This window comes from Anoplopoma fimbria, chromosome 2, assembly GCF_027596085.1.
Source record: "Anoplopoma fimbria isolate UVic2021 breed Golden Eagle Sablefish chromosome 2, Afim_UVic_2022, whole genome shotgun sequence".
NCBI lineage: Eukaryota > Metazoa > Chordata > Actinopteri > Perciformes > Anoplopomatidae > Anoplopoma > Anoplopoma fimbria.
The window spans coordinates 18,853,208-18,869,998 of NC_072450.1; the positions used below are offsets into that span (position 1 = coordinate 18,853,208).

Consider the following 16,791-nt stretch of genomic DNA (forward strand, 5'->3'; position numbering starts at 1 on the left):
GTGAAGACTGAATAATGCTCTGAGAAATAAATTAATTTACTGTATGGTTTTGCCTAATTTAATTGGTCAGATATATTGAGATTGCTTATAAAAAAAGTCACAACTAATAAGCTATGAAGATTTGGGTCAAGCAGCCTGGCATTCCCGTCTTGGTTTATAATACAAATTAGGGGATTAGTTTGTTTTGGGCTTTATTTGAGCAAAATGATGTTTCCTAATTTCTTACATCATAAAACCATGCACACAGGCAAATAAACAGCAATGTTGCACAGGGTTATCATCATGAGGGTGTATTGTTACCAATCTGATCCTAGCCACCTCCTGTTTATTATGGTGGTTAATTTGTCAGAATTGGCTAATTTTGTTTCAGTTAACCTTTCTGTGTTGATGGACTCTCTTAATATTAATACATATATCTTTTATTATATAACGTGAAATAGAACACCATATGTTTAAGTATGTTTCTAACACTATCTTTTTACTCTTTCAGTACAACAAGCACCTATTTGTACATATCGGACAGACAAATCATTCCTACAGTGACGCCCTGCTGGAGTCTGTGGACATTCGTCAGATTTATGACAAATTCCCAGAAAAGAAGGGAGGACTGAAGGAGCTGTATGGAAAAGGCCCCCAGAATTCCTTCTTCCTTATAAAATTCTGGGTGAGTGTTAAGGCCACAGGATTGATACATTTCATGTAAAATGACAGTGTTTCAGCTGGATTGCTTTTTTACTCACATCCGTATGAACATCATTGTGAAATGTTTGATGGCAGAATCAGGAATAGTCTGCTCAGGTTCGTCTTTGGTGATTGGGTGTAATCAGTCTACATAGAGGAGATTGCTCTCTTAATGTTTGCAGAATGCACTCGGCTATATTTGGACTTGCATAGCAGGAGAGCTTTTGATCAAAGCAGTCACTAATTCAATGTAATATCTCCAAACAATGGAGTGACCTGGTTGCACTCCTAATGGCTGTTTAAACATTGCATGTATTTCCTCCCTGATGCAAAATGCTAACTAGCGGCAGCCAACAAAGTAGGACCGTGTGCACTTGGACCAAGTCCCCTCAAATTCCTTTTGAAGTGACCGACCAATCTAAATTTCAAATGAAAGACAGAATCTGCACAATAATGAATGTATAACTGCTTTGCTTAATGAAGGAGGAGAATGTTGTAGGAGGATGTCTCCTCTTTTTGTATACATAATGAACAGGATGTTCAGGGCATAGAAAGGCTGCACTCCGGGAGTAGACCAGTCGACCTTGTTAATCAGTCTTTTAACGTAACTTCATTTCATCCTCTTTAGAATCTCGTTTCCGATATGGACACATTTACATGCTTATTTCAGATGTGGCCGAGACCTTCTAATTTGATATGCGATGTACATGTTTAATCTCGACATCTCTTGATTAGACAATTAGAGAGAAAATTAACATTTTTAGATTTCACATTTCAACCAAATTCTGACTTCCCCTAAAACTACAGAGATTTCAATTCCATCCTGTATACAGTATGTATGTACTTAATACTAGTCTTCATAGTGTGTTGTCTTTGTAGTTTGTATTCAAGAAACCAGGAGTTGGTAGAGACCAAAAATAGAGCAAAAAAAAGACCGATGTGTAAATAAGCCATATCAACTTCAAAGGTGATGATATTTTCATGTTATGTTCACATCTTTTCTTCTGCTCCCAAGTGGTAAAAAAATATATATTGTATTGCGGATTCAACAGAGAGAGCATTTCTCTTCTTCAAAAACTAAAGATTGTTTTTTTTTTCATTTTTTGGTGTGTTCATTGAGTTGTTAAACCATCATTAGCTGTTAGTTTTTAGCTTTGAGCAGCTCCTCCATTTCCTTTGGGCTTTGCATGTTGGAAAGGAGTGTGCATCACTGGCACATTTAAAAATACGGTGTTAAGAGGACTTACTTCATTCATCACTTTTCGAGTGTGATCACACTACATGATCAAAACCTGCTCACAATAAGTATATAGTAAAATAAACAGCCAGGCTGATATATCAGCTGATATTTGGCTTTTTGCAGATAATTTGGTATTGGTTTATATGTCAGCCTATAACAAGACGTTGCGGAACAAAAATGCCAAACTAGGTTTGAGGTTATTTAAAACCAGAGACTCTTTTCCATAGTTTGTCCACCAGAGAGCGCTGAGTTTATTTTCCATCTGTAAAATGTCCTGCTGATGCATTTTGGTCATAGATCTTTATAAAAAATCAGTCCAAGGGTTTCCATGTTTAAAAAGTTTATTGATGTTTAAAAATTGGCTACATGTTATCCTCATTAAAAGTTTATTTGGGTATGTTACAGATAATCCACATGAATGGGCATTACAGATATTTGTTCACTGTGATCCTTGATTGTTTAAAATTGGTTGTTAACAACCAAATATTGAATATACACACAGGCTTGTTGTTACTTGTTATATGAAAAAACTCACCAAAGGTTGCTATACCAAAACATAATTACTCAATTAGCTTAGATCATCACTTTTCCCCTCTACACCTTGTCACCATTGTCACTACAAGAATTTTATTTGACCATTTTAATACACTGTATTTACTTCTTTATACCGTGGTTGAGTTAATTGTTTATTCCTGTAAATTGAACATGTAAATGAAAATATCAATTGCCACTGACTGCTCTTTTTTATGTTCCTATTTCTCCCAGGCGGACTTGAACTGCAACATTCAAGATGATTCTGGATCTTTCTACGGAGTCACGAGTCAGTACGAGAGCTCGGAGAACATGACCATAACGTGCTCAACGAAGGTCTGCTCCTTTGGCAAGCAGGTGGTTGAGAAAGTTGAGGTACGAACTCAAGTCTTTTCATCCTGGGACTAAAGGATGTGAATAAAATCTACACTATAACAATATATTTTTAGGTCACATACTATTTTAACTGATTTTTTTTTTTTTCTTTCTCAGACTGAATATGCGCGGTTCGAGAATGGACGCTTTGTCTACCGGATAAGCCGGTCTCCCATGTGTGAATACATGATCAACTTCATTCATAAACTCAAACATCTGCCAGAGAAATATATGATGAACAGCGTGCTGGAAAACTTCACTATTTTATTGGTAATCACCACACTGACCTGAGTCGGCGAGATCCCTCTCCAGGACTCCCATTCTTCTTCTTCTTGTCTTTGCTGTCAGGGTGTGTTGGTGGGCTGTGCGGGTTGACTGGGCCGTGAGATGAGTTCCTCTCGTTGTTCTTGCATTGCTCTCATTCCACAAGGGATGAAACTCAGTGTGAGGAGCCTCATTATCTGCGAGGGAACAGGGAGGATAAGAGGGGGAAAGAAACCCCTGTTATTAGCCATCACATGGGGTCTTAAAGTGTCATTCAGCACTCCAGAGAGAGCAAAAAACAAATAAAAAGACAGGGATAGATCTTTTCATGGGGGGGCAACCACGGTCCAAAAGCATCTTAAGCTTAAATAGGTTTGAAAGATTTATATTAAATTCTTGCCTTAAGAGGTGTTTCCCAGAGGCATCATGTTGGAAACGATCACAGTAGAGTAATATGCATCTCCTATCTGTTGTCTTTAAAAGCTCTGAAATATTCAGGACGAACTGAAACTGACGCATATCAGTGCAGTAACGGTGTTTCTATTTCTGGGGGGTGCTAAACATAGTGCTTCAGACAGAGGGTGAATACAGGTACATTCATACAGACATTATGAGAACAATAATTTGTTTTTTAAACAATAAAGCAGGTTAACATGTTGTAGTAGAAACCCAAAATACAAGTATGAACCTTTTTCTATCCTTTAACGTCCACCCAGTAACTAAAAGCTGTAGACTGCTGACTGCACATTCATTTTCTTACTGAAGGGTTCTACGTATAAAACATTTCTATTGTATCATTTACCACATTTATGCTTTGTGATCTATGTATTTTTGAATATATAGAATGGACTTATAGAAATTAAATATGAAGTTACTGGAAAAGTGTATTCAGTATTATCTTCAACACCACAGAGAGATTGCATTAAGAAACATTAAGGAAAAAAAATGCAACGTTATAAGTTTACAGTGATTAAACAGAGCTTTTTTTCTTCAAAGACTGATTGTTATCTGGACACAGGGCCGTGAACTTTTGATTCTATACCTGTGTTTCTTGTTTTATAGATATGGCAACTCCTTCTACACTAGAGAGTGACTGTCCCTTCTCTTGCAGGTTGTGACGAATAGGGACACCCAGGAGACGCTGCTATGTATGGCGTGTGTGTTTGAGGTTTCAAACAGCGAGCACGGCGCCCAGCATCATATCTACAGACTGGTAAAGGAATGAGAGGCTCCGAGCTCCCCCTCCCCTAATCCCCCCCTCTTTTCATGGATTTACCAACCTCAAGACAAGTGGCAGTGCCTCTACCTGAAAGTCACACCTACAATGCTTTTTGGTCATGGTATCGGGTGAAGTCAGTTGTTATAAATTTGTTTTAATATAAAGTGTTTGTTATTTGACTGCAGCTGTGAAATTGCGGTACAGTTGTTTTATGTTTAAATACGAGAATTCTCGTTTATAATATGTTGAGTTGGTCTCTGTTGGGTATAAATGTGGCCGTTTTTAAAGAATTTACTAGATTAATTTGATAAATGGAAATATGTGTGTTGTCTTCTTCTGCTTTGTTATGTAGATTAAGAAAAAAAAAAGGATGCTGGCCTTTTCTTTCAGCGGCCTGATGTGGTCTGTGTAATATGTTTGAGTGTGTTTTGTGCGTTTGTAGTTCATAATTTGTGAGCGTACATACTGTAGATATACAGACATGCATCCACAGCCAATAGATTTTCCAAAGAAACTAAACTTACAAAACACTACACGGACAGTTGGAAGCAAGTGGTTATATATGTTGCAGAATTACTGAATTACTGATATTTCTTTGAAGAAACTCTGCTTTCAGCAGTATATTTATCCCTGTTGAAGCACTCCAGGTCTTAGACACTAACAACAGAATTAATGCACTGTGAAAATACTAAAAACATGTTGCCTGCATCTGCTCCCTGAATGTAGGAAGTCTTACCACCTGCTAAGCATTTCTGTGCTGTCTTTTCTCTGTGACAACTGATGGGAAAGTACTGCGAAAATTACTCAACAACAGACTCATCTTGTCCAAAAGCATTTTGTTCCCCCGCCTGGACTTGCCTTAGTGATGCTTACTTTTTTTCTTGTAGAGCTGTGTTTTAAGAATAACACTTTAAATATACAGCACACTATAAATTACGTGTAGACAGAAGGCCTTGTTCAGTACGCTGTGGCTTCGCCCCCTGAAAGGCTCAGAATATCGTTCTGGTGTACAAACCAGTGTTGCTGCCTTCACGTTCACACTATGTTGACATGTTTCCGTGGCCTATGCCGATCCCGAGCCTTAAACATGTTATAGCTGTGAGAACTCCAAAAGATGCCCCTTAAACTGTGATCTCTACGCAGGAAGACTCTTTTATGTTTGCATTGTGTGAGAAATTCTCAATCCTATCTGCCAAAGTGTGGATGTACAGTGCCTTAGAATACACTCTAACATTACCCGTTGCTTTGTTTAAAGCCTAAAATCAGTTTTGTGGATCAAACAGGCAAAAATAACTGACTGCTATGTTACTTCTTCACATCTGACAAATTATGTTTTATACAATTGGTACACTCCTAGAAATACAGCTTTTGTGTTGAAGTGTGCGAATTCAAGCTCAGAAACAGTTATAACACAGGTTATATTTTCCTCTGAGGCTGTAAATGTTCCTAAATGTACCTTTTTTAAGAGTGTACTACAAACACAGACTGACTGCCTTTCCTGTCATAAAAGACCAAAAATACAGAGATACAGTCAATCGTTTGTCCTGTCCTGCATGGTAGCAAGGAAGTGCCTTTGGTATACAATTTCCAGCTTCAACAAGATCAAACAGAAATTACAAATTTAATGTTGCTAGACCAAAAATGAGACATAAGTGAAACCAATCACCACATTGCCTTTTTAAAGGATTATTATGACAGCAGGTTACTGGTAAACAAAGATAAACGATATATTCATTTTCATTAATTATACAAATGATGTATTTGAAGAAAACCTTATTTCTTTGCTTGAGGTCAAAGACTTACCTGCTGATAACGTACAGCCGCTGACTGCATGCAGGATGTCTACTCGTCTGGACACCGCAGCTGTTTGCTCCGTGCACACTTGCAGGTTCAAGTGTTTTTTTAATAAAAGGTTTTTGGAAACATTACAGTTTCCTCTCTCCTGCATCCACAACCTCGACGATGTGAAAACACCACAATGTTACCTTTGATAATGCAGCAGACACAGCTGTGATGTCCTCGAGGGACCGACACAAGCTTTTATAATTTATCTTTCAGAACGAAAAGGGAACGTTTATTTAATTATTCTACACTACAAATTGTATAACTTTTAATGTGGTTGAAATTGTTTTCCAAAACCTGTTTGAGATGCTGTTTCAGAAACTCATTTTTCACAAGTGCTAGTGTAGACGAGGCCGTCAAGGTTAATGCTTTTCACCGTAAGGACCATAGCTACTCGTACTATTATAAAGTATTTTAATGGAAGAAGCTCTAAATAATTGCAGACAATGTCTCTGGTGGATGCAGATAAAGTTCAATCAATCATTCAGTATTTTGCCACAGTCCTGTGGACACTGTGGAGTTTTAATAGGCTTTCTTTTCTTTGCGTTTACCTTGTATATCTGTTCACATTTATTGATTACTTAGTGAGATGTTTTCTTATTGTACTTGTATACAGTTGTACTTGGTTTTGTGATGACTTTCTTTATCTGTATATTGCAAGCCCATTAAGATGGTATAATGATTTTGCTGCTGCACTGCTGGTACATTTTGACATGTCGTTTCAACACGAAAACAGCAGGACTGATGCCTTCGATGTCATGAATGTCTGGTGGACCATTGGAAGAGAATATGGACACATAAAAAAAAATTAAAAGAAATCAGCCAAGTCGAGGAATCATGATATAAACATATCAGCAGTTTAGCTCTTGTTATTTGTAAATCTGTGGAAAGAGTAGGTACTGGTACCTTTTTGTTTTATGACCATTTTAAGATGGTGGCTTTAAAGTGATTTTTCACGTAGCTCACATATAGTTGTCATACACACATATGGGTTTTGTGTGCAGACTTGTTTTTTTTGTAAAAAGGTGCTTTGTACAAAATGATATATCTTAGCTTTTCTTGGTACAGATGTGTGATATCTTTTCGTATCCATGACGGTAAAGTGTTGGAGCAAAGGAGAGAAAAGATGCTCTGCTATGTTTCTGTGTTCTGTATATGGTCTTGTCTTTGCTCCGTTACATTATGATGCCTTCTTGATAATAGTAGTTTTTGTAGCTTTCTAGATACTTTGTATGTATACAATATTGAAGTTAAATAAATCTGAAAATACATTGCCTTTTTGTTGTCACTTCAGTTAAACATTTATGGTTCTGAAGCAATCAGTGCGGTTTTAGTATTTACAGAGAAAGCATTATTACATGATTCCTTGTGGACTGAGGCCCCATTTAATTATTTAACTGCAGAAACCTCAGATAAACAGTAGATGGAGCCTGTCACCTGATTTATATTTAACTGTCCATGTCCCTGTTTCACATGTAAAACATCTATATATTATTTGAATGTATACCACTGTAGTAACGGAAACCATCACCAGAGGGAGACATTGTTTTAATTTAAATAAAAATGCACTCCCTAATTTTGAGTTTAACCCATTAGTTAAGGCACCAGTAAATATTATCTTTTGTGTCATTATAGTGCAGTCACATAGAAAAACATGAAATACATTTTTTCACTCATCTAAATATACTGAAAGCAGAAATAGTTAAGAGGTCAGATACTAAAAGGCTCAACCAATAATTATTCAGACCCTTTGAATGACAGATATTGTAAGATATTGTATTTGTCTACTAAAATGGAAATATTTGCCTGTTTTACTGCTGTGTATACAAACACAATAACACATTATTTATCAATAACGATAAAAACAAACTGTCAGATAATATTGGAATTATAGCAGCTTGCTGCTTTGGTTTTGAAGTTAACATTTAGAGGCAATAAAGGCTCTGTCCAAATGGGAGTTCACACCTGCAATTCTAGATGCATGTGAAAGGAGTCAAAGCAATTTTTTCTGCAGGATATCTGATGAAATACTAGACAGAGTTCAATTCAAAGTGGTGCCCGTGGACCAATTGTTATTGGAGTATATGGCACCACCATGTGGTCATTTACACTTAAGACTAATAACTCCTGAATTGCGGAGAGTAGAAGCAAAATGATTTATTCTGGATTATGTAGGTCAAGGCCATCTTTCATGTGCACATATGTGTGGTCTTAATGATCCTAAGCATTTTACTTTAAGGTTGCACTACACCACTATGACGCATTTTTATGATAGGGTTTTACATTTTCTTCAAAAACTATTTTGGTATATTTTCAGAAATTCTATTTACATCCCGACAGAAATCCAATAATCAAATGAAATAAAATAAAAAATCGGTATCTGTGGCTGTTGCTTAGTCTGAACACATTGGATGAGGACCTGCCTGCTTGTAAGTAATAATGGCCGTCATCGTTATTTACATTCATTGTGATAGTTTACGTGAGTGTCTTTGAATGGACGGGCTGTCAGTGTTACCGACTCTGTTACTTTCTCGCTAGATTAAGTGACATTAGTTTGGAGCATAGTCTGTGTGGTTTGGAGCTAGTGCTGCTATCTACTTACCTTGAACAGCAGACATGTTCGCGCGATGTAACAAACCGTCTGGCGGGTTAGGAAAGCTGGCTAGCTACATTTGTAAAGAGTTTGTAACACTGGGCCAGGTTTTTTGTTTGGACACTTTTTTCAATCTCTCTTACTTTTGTTAGTTGCTGAAGAGTATCAACCCTGCAGATCCAGGTAAAGATTGACAACACTTCATTTTAATGAGATATGACAAATTTTGAGGATTGCTTTCAGGTTTCAAATGACTTCCTTTGGCTCTGGTTTGATTAGACTCTGCAGAGTATAGTCTACCAACAACTACTGACTCTCTCTCTCACACACACAAACTAATCCTAAGCATAAAACCAATCATGTATTGTAACACCACACCGTGCACGAGCAAAAACTGGCTCACTTCTTACACAAGAAGTTTATATAGTACATGGGAATTATGAAACTCAAACAAGCCTGCTGTGTCGAGTCTTGCATTAACAACCCCAACAAAGCTCTGGATATCAGGCCTTTCTTGAAGACAAAGGTGAGCAGCAATGTGCTTTGAAATCCAAGCTCATGCATTTAAGATTCACCAAGGCTGAAATCACTGACTCAAAATGATGATTTATATAATTTATAAAAAGACATCCCTTTCCTTTTAAACACATTATCTCAAAGTATCAAGGACAGACCAAGCAAAGCGACACAGTCTTAGCTGACACTTATCCAACATTCAGTTAATACTCAGACGTTTTTTCTTTGGTGTTTCTAACCCTCAGGTATCCTCACCACAATCTGAAGGAGCCGTTTATACAATCAAATATCTGTGACTTCTCACTCAATTCAACAAAAGCAAACTGACCCTGAATATTCAGATCATGGAACACAAAAGTGTGATCCAGCAGAAGGTCACCACTGCTCCAATCAGATCTCAATGTATTCGATTGTACAGTAAGTTTCTTTGTGCCATACAGCCTTGGTGACTGCAGGAAGTGTCTGCTCTGCAATAACCTGTTTGTTTTTTTCTTCTTCTGTCTGAATTCATCTGACGGTTATTCATTATTTGAAAGTATGTCACCATTGATAGATTACAATGTACAGAATCACAACCTGCTGCTGCATCATACGGTTCAAATCCAAGGGTCATATACAAATAGTTTTCCTACAAAGACTTAAATCTTAGAGCCCCATTCAACACTATTTTTTATGTTAACAGCATCTCATTTCAAATCTCTGTGCTGCTTTCAGAAGGAGTGTATTTAAAGGTGACATGTCTGCATATAAAGTCATTCAATGTCAAGTCAGTGGGGAAATTACAGTAAGACCTGGAGTTACAGGTAAATCAGTCCGTCACACAAACACTTTGCACGTTCTCAATGTGTTAAAATACTTAAAATACTACTATTGTTCGCTCTGCATCTTTTATGTTTCCATTTCCACTAAGTGTTATGTGTTTGAATTTGAACTGTTTTTCTTTTTATTGTATAGGGTTTTTTATTCATTCTCTTCCCTTCAGTAATTTGCTGGCTTAACTGTGGTGCTTATTCATGAAAATATTTAATTTAGCTTTTTCTTTGTAAAGCAACATTCTTTTAAAACGGTGGTATATACAGTTTATTATGGTTATTATTATGCTAGCTGGTAAACAGCAGTTTATTATGGTTATTATTATGCTAGCTGGTAAACAGCTCTGTACTGTCTGTACATTCGCTGTATGCACATGAACACAAGCAGTTGAAGAAAGTTAAACCAGATGTTTCAGCAAACCAAACCAAAGCTAAAATGTCATAAATTAATTTAAAACAATCTTGTGCAGCTTCAAAAAATATATTTGCCTATATTTTAATATAAATTATTTTCCACTCATACTTGAAGCAATAATACTCAGCTTAAGTATAGGCTACTTTTTCTATGTTCTTAAATCATTATGTTGTTTCATTTTTGAATTTATAATTATCAGATTTGTTACATTTGAATACATTAATCCAAGTTAAGAATGTTTGGTCATAACTATGTCCATGACTCATGATGTTTTAAACACTTAGGTCAAGGTTTAAATGGTGTGGGCTTAATTCATTAACCTATTTAACCCTTTGGCATTTCATTAAAGAGCAGTGTACAATAACCATCATAAACCTCCAACATGCCACAGAAAATGATAACTGGTTGCTGACGCTTGCTGGTGGCAGTCATGTGATCACAATAGAGGCCGTCTCGTGGGGCAGGCCTTCATTTAACCTCAGGAAAGTGCACAGAAGGACAAATGGGACCCTCAACCCTTCAGCTCCATCAGCAGCATCCCGCGTCATGCACACAGAGGAGATGAGTGTGGACGCGGCTGCGCTTTTCTCCAGAGATGCGGATTTAAGTCGATTTTAAAACGACTATTTTTTTTTACTTGTTTCTATTTAGAATAAATACGGCTTAGTTGACATCCATGATGGAGGCAGAGGAGGGTAAGATATCGGTGTGGGTCTGCCGGGAGGAGAAGCTTGTCTTCGGCTTGTCAAAGCGCACAACCTGCGCGGATCTCGTCAAAGTGCTTCTGGAGGACCAGGACTCACAGCAGCACGGCCTCTCCACGGCTGCATGCCCACCGTCCTACTGCATCGTGGAGAAATGGAGAGGTTTCGAGAGGATTTTACCAAACAAAACCAAGATCCTGCGGCTTTGGTTCGCGTGGGGAGAGGAGCAGAGCAATGTGAAGTTTGTGTTGGTGAAAAGCGAGGCGTCTCTGGCGAGCCACGGAGCCCGGAGCGCAGAGGCTCGAGTGGTGCTCAGCAGACACAGAGCCCGGGGTACCGAGGGGGGCATCCCGCCCGAGAAACAGCGACGGGTCGTCAGGAAAGCCTTCAGAAAGTTGGAGAAGATCAACATAAAGAGCCGGGCGCAGAGAGACGCGTCCTCTGTGGAAAAGATGGAAACTTTGGTCCATCTTGTGATTTCTCAGGATCATACAATCCGCCAGCAGGTGGAGAGGATCACAGAGCTGGACGCAGACATCGAAATGTGCGAGGCAAAGGTGCATTTTGACAGAATTCAAAGACACGGGGTTAATTATGTGCAGGACACGTACTCAGTGGATGATGCTGATGCTGCTGCTGCTTCCAGCCCGGATGGAGACAAAGTGAGTTCGGCGGAAACTCTTGCCAACTTTGAAGAGTATGTCCGGCAGTGTGAGGAGGTGGTTAGACTACAAGAGGAGCTGGGGGAGCAGGAAGCCCTCATAGACATTTTCACGGTGCAGGTGCAGGAGGAGCTGAACCACCGCTGGATGCAGAGGAGGAGAGAGCAGCAGCTGCACAGCGAAGACACAGAGCCATCGGCAGAAAACGAGCTGTTTTTGGAAGAAGAGAGGATCAGGACACAACTAGAGGCGAGTTTATACGTCGGTCTGCGCCTCAACACGGATTTAGAAGCTATTAGGAGCGATTTAGAGCTGACCCAGGAGATTTGCGCAGCGAGGGAGAAGGAGATGAGGGATTTGCTGGCGATGGTGAAAACTTTGGACATAGAGGGAGGGACAGTCAGTGAGGAGAGATGTAGCCACGGGACAGATGACAAGATGGGGATGACGAGCACTTTGGAGAGGAGAAGCGAGTGGGTGGAGCAGGCCAGGGGTCTGTCCAAAGATCACAGTGTGAACGACGACGACTCAGACACTGGCTTAAGTTCTCTGCACAGTCAGGACTCAGACAGCCTCCCTGTGTGGGAGTCACTGGTTTAAGGATTTATCTGACTGTTTATCATTTTTTCAACCTCCACAGCCTCAGGAATCATATTTACTCTGAAGTAAACATGCAGGATATCCTGAATTCATCTTACTTCATGGTGTTTTTTTAATCTTTGTATGGCATCGTAACAAACCTCACACATTCATATATTTTTTATAACATCCATTTAAGAACGACATGTTTTTATTTGTTGGGGTAATAAGTGTTAATCTCACCAAGAAGGTTGTTTGGACTTAAAAATAAAAGCTGTTTTTGAAGCTTGACCTCATTCGTTCCTCTTTTCGCTTTATCTTTTTTGGATGTTCAAGTCAGGAATGCAGAAAACCAATGAAGAGATGATGCCAAAATCCCTCTCAGATCATTTCCACAACCTCTGTCGTGTTAATACACACCTCAGAGACAGCAGGGCGACACAGCCAAAACACAAAGTCATAGGTCTTTGGGATCTTTCTGTAGATTGTGAGCGACATCTCAGCGTTCACTGTGACCCAGACGCTCAGTGATAAAGAAAACCTCTGAATCATTAAGCCATAATAATATCTGAAGTCTCAAGCAGAAACGACCTCCAACAGATGATAAGATATTTTACTGTCTGACAGAGAAACACAATGAAAGCTTTTATTCCCCAGATTATTCTGTGCCTTAATGCAGAATGATTGCTGTTGAACTCCTTCAAGAGAAAATCATCTTACAGCTGAGACTTGTCAGTGAATAAGTCATCCAAAGTATGGGGACATCAGCACACAGTCTCCATTTTTTATCTGCCAGCTGCTTTCTCCAAATGAAAACAGAATACAGTAAAGGTTAGTTTAGGTCTTTCATGTCTTATGAATCCCTTGCACAGTCTGCCTGCCTGTTCTTAAATTTGACACGCTGGGAATAGGAAGTGGCAGCTGTGCTGGTGGGCTGAGATCAAAATCTCTTCAAATCCACAACGAATCAGAAACAACTTTTATGTCAGCTTATGTGTTTGGAGGTTTTAATCAGAGCACTTTGTTACTACACAATCATTTTAGTGAAAAAAGACTTTACATTTGATCGCACACTGACAAACATTTCCAGAAGATGAATTATTCTATTTAACAGCAAAGAAAATGACCCCGCTGTCCGTATCAATAAACCAGGCCACTATTGGTAGTTAAATGAGCTCTGTGTAGTATACAGATTTTAAATGTGGGAAAAGAGAGCGCTGCTATTGGATCAGTACTTTGCAGAAGTAGTTAGTTAATATATCGTATCAGGAGAGAAACGTTTTATCAGTTCTTTCCTATAAATAACATATATCTTGGCCGTAAGTTTATAATTATTGCTGCATACAGTTTACTGTCAAATACGTTCTGTCAAGGATGTTTGGCAGACAGTATTGTCTCCACACTGTATAATATTCATTAGTCTACACATACTCAGGCTCTTGTGTTTTCAACAAACTGGTTAATTCTACATTTTTATAAATCTGAATTCAGAGATGCTGTTGTCAAAAAAGTTTAATGTGATTTCAGCTTTGTATCATGAGAAGTTGTACATTTGCTTTTATATTACTGCTGTTATAGAATTGGCTGAGCTGCACTCACAATAACACTGTGGCATACAAAGTTCTTAGTTTGATTTGTAGCCATGAAACTTCGTCCAAGGCAAAACATGCTCTGTTTATATTTAGCACAGTACAGTACGTGACATCCACTGCAGCAGCCACTCAAAAACACCTTCCATCTGAATACAGAAAAAAAAGACATTAATGCTCAATGCTGAATTGATGTACCGTCTGTAAAGTTTCTAAGCTCGGTGCTAAAGAAAAGCCAACATTAAAACAGCATCAGAAAGAGTATTGAGTTTCCGCCCTTTATAAACCCGGCCAAGTGCGTCTTTATACCTGAATACACAGTGATACACAAGACAACACTAAAGTATACATTACTACTTGTGTCCCAGGAGTTGTATACTTAATTAATGGGTGTATTGAATTATTCAATCCACGGGAAGAATAAAATATGTTAAATGTTATTTCTCAGCATATACAGTGACTGAGCAAAGAAGCTGTTACATAACTCACTTATAAGCATATGTGTGAATACTGGAGGATTATTTGGGGTAAAGTCTGTGTTCCCAGTGTACTGCGTTACACAACGATGTGGGTTGGCATTGTTTAGTTTCATAATGATATTTTCATGCTGGTACTTCCCAGAGACTTTTTGTTTACCATCAAATTATTGACAGGCAACTTCTTATCTATTCTTCTATACCTTGATGTGCATTAATCCAGTAATGTGCTTAAAGCTCCTGTTCACATTATCGGCTAAACAACACATTAAGTTTAAAAAACAATGCAGACGCACAACTGTAAGAATAAGTTATTTGATCTGCAACTCTTGATGGTTTTCATTGTTTTGTCAGCAAGATGTTTTATACTTTATTCTTGGATATTTGAAAGTAAATCCTAAAATGTTTTGAAGCACAAAATGAAAATAAGCACAGCAGCTAAAAGTGAAAATGCAAATGTAATATATTTTATGTAAAAGATAGCTGAGAACACGTATCACTCTGCCAATACTTCATGTTTTTTTTACAATCATATTTATTTGCTATAGGCCTACAATGTTTGACATCCCAACATTATTTGTATTGGTAAATCCGATGCAGAGAGACACACTAATAGTTTGGACTCTTCTTAGTAGATGTGTTCATTAACATATTAAACTATGACTGGAAATCAAGGGTAATATTCTACCCACTTCACTAACTCCGCCATATCCTTATCTTGTCAAGTGACAGGACTTTGTAATGTGAGTTTGTGACAAACAGTATGTGATTCAAGCTAAATGGTATTGAAATGCCGTCCACATGGATAAACTTTGGCCGTGAAGTGGAGCCGTATTAGGTGTTTTGTGATTAAAGGAAAATTATAGAAAGCAAAGGCATCTTATGTAGTCTCCAACGTACTTTGAGTTTCTGACAAACAAAAAAAATCCCAGTTAACTATCAAATAGTCTGTAGGGGAAGAGTTTAACCTTGTACTGTTATTTCAGATGAATGTTGTTTCTTAAAAAAAATAGGCACCTTGAGACTCAATGACACAATCTACTCTTCAACCGTGACTTTAACTGTTGAAACTACATCCTGCTAAAAACCAAATTCTGACATTAAATCTTAAAAGAAAAACATTCTTAACACTTAAACTTGATTGCATATAATTTAACTCCAAGCTCTTTCACCAGTGAAACCAATGGTTTCACTGGTTCTTCCAATTGTCTTTTTTGTAATTCATGTTGTGGTAAAAGCAGACACAATTTACCACAATGTGGACAATAAAGTTTTAACTAAATAGCTCTCTGTAGGTGTGAGGCCTAAATATCCTCAGTTTCCTAAAAATGTCAAGGTCTGACACTCGAAATGGTCCTCACAGAGATAGAAGTACAATAACACACACACACACACACACACACACACACACACACACACATACAGAAGTACACACACACACACACACACACACACACACACACACACACACACACACACACACACACACACACACACACACACACACACACACACACACACACACACACACACACACATACATATACAAGCCATCTTAAGTGTCTTGAATTCAGGGCAGCATCATTGTCAAACAAGAGGAAGTACTGTATTACACGTCTGCTGAATGGCAGCCTTCCTGCCTCTTGACACACAGCAGCACTCTCCTCACTCATGTGGCTCTCTTTTCATTTGCCACTTTGTTACACAGAGGAACATAAATTAGCCTGACCTGATAGAAAAAACAAAACCTTTATTTCACATGTGACAAGCGCAAATGTAACAGTCTACTACGTACAGTATTCCCAGAGAAAAAAATATGCGCACATTCCTTTGTCTTTTGTTTCGGAGGTGAAGTCTGAGTGTTTCCCACATCACTGAATGGGCGTTTGCATATATGTCTAGTTTTGATTATGTGGAGGGTCCCCTGAACTCTGGAGCCACTCGAGAGAAAATTTAAGAATCTGAAGGGTCCTTCTCTAGAGCTTTTCGCTGACCTGGCATGATTAAAAGACACAAAAGGTTTTGAGGATTGTCATAATTTTGAGCCATTTTTCTGTCTGATATGCAGTCAGAGCTTCTTGCACCCTGTCTGAAAGCCTATTTGTGTCCATTTTCACACAAGTATATCTGACAATTCAGTCTTTTCTGGCATGTAAAACCCACATCGCTGTGCACACTAACAACTACCATGTCAGGCCCTGACAAAGGAAATGTCACAGCCTTTGTTCTGGGGTCATTACAGAGTTCACAGGTCATGTTATCAGAGGTTAAAGTCACTGAAGCGTCGTTGCCA

At 38.4% G+C, this 16,791-nt stretch overlaps 2 protein-coding genes across 3 annotated transcripts in view; both read left to right on the top strand.

Annotated features, from left to right (window-relative positions):
- The window catches only part of tead1b (TEA domain family member 1b), a 46,403-nt gene extending 38,981 nt beyond the window's left edge, over nucleotides 1-7,422 (top strand). For both annotated transcript variants that reach the window (XM_054613907.1, XM_054613915.1), the window contains 4 exons: nucleotides 491-664; nucleotides 2,687-2,827; nucleotides 2,945-3,097; nucleotides 4,203-7,422. In XM_054613907.1, the coding sequence (XP_054469882.1) occupies nucleotides 491-664; nucleotides 2,687-2,827; nucleotides 2,945-3,097; nucleotides 4,203-4,316 (582 nt within the window). In that variant the 3' untranslated portion in view covers nucleotides 4,317-7,422. The remainder of the gene's footprint in view (nucleotides 1-490; nucleotides 665-2,686; nucleotides 2,828-2,944; nucleotides 3,098-4,202) is intronic.
- Nucleotides 7,423-11,164: 3,742 nt separating this feature from the next.
- rassf10b (Ras association domain family member 10b) lies at nucleotides 11,165-12,454 on the top strand. The gene has a single exon (XM_054620781.1). It carries the CDS (start codon nucleotides 11,165-11,167, stop codon nucleotides 12,452-12,454), a length of 1,290 nt encoding a protein of 429 aa, XP_054476756.1.
- The last annotated feature ends 4,337 nt before the right edge of the window (nucleotides 12,455-16,791 follow it).

Excerpts from the sequence above, each read along its gene's own strand:
- rassf10b (XM_054620781.1), top strand. The coding sequence starts at position 11,165 with ATGATGGAGGCAGAGGAGGGTAAGATATCGGTGTGGGTCTGCCGGGAG.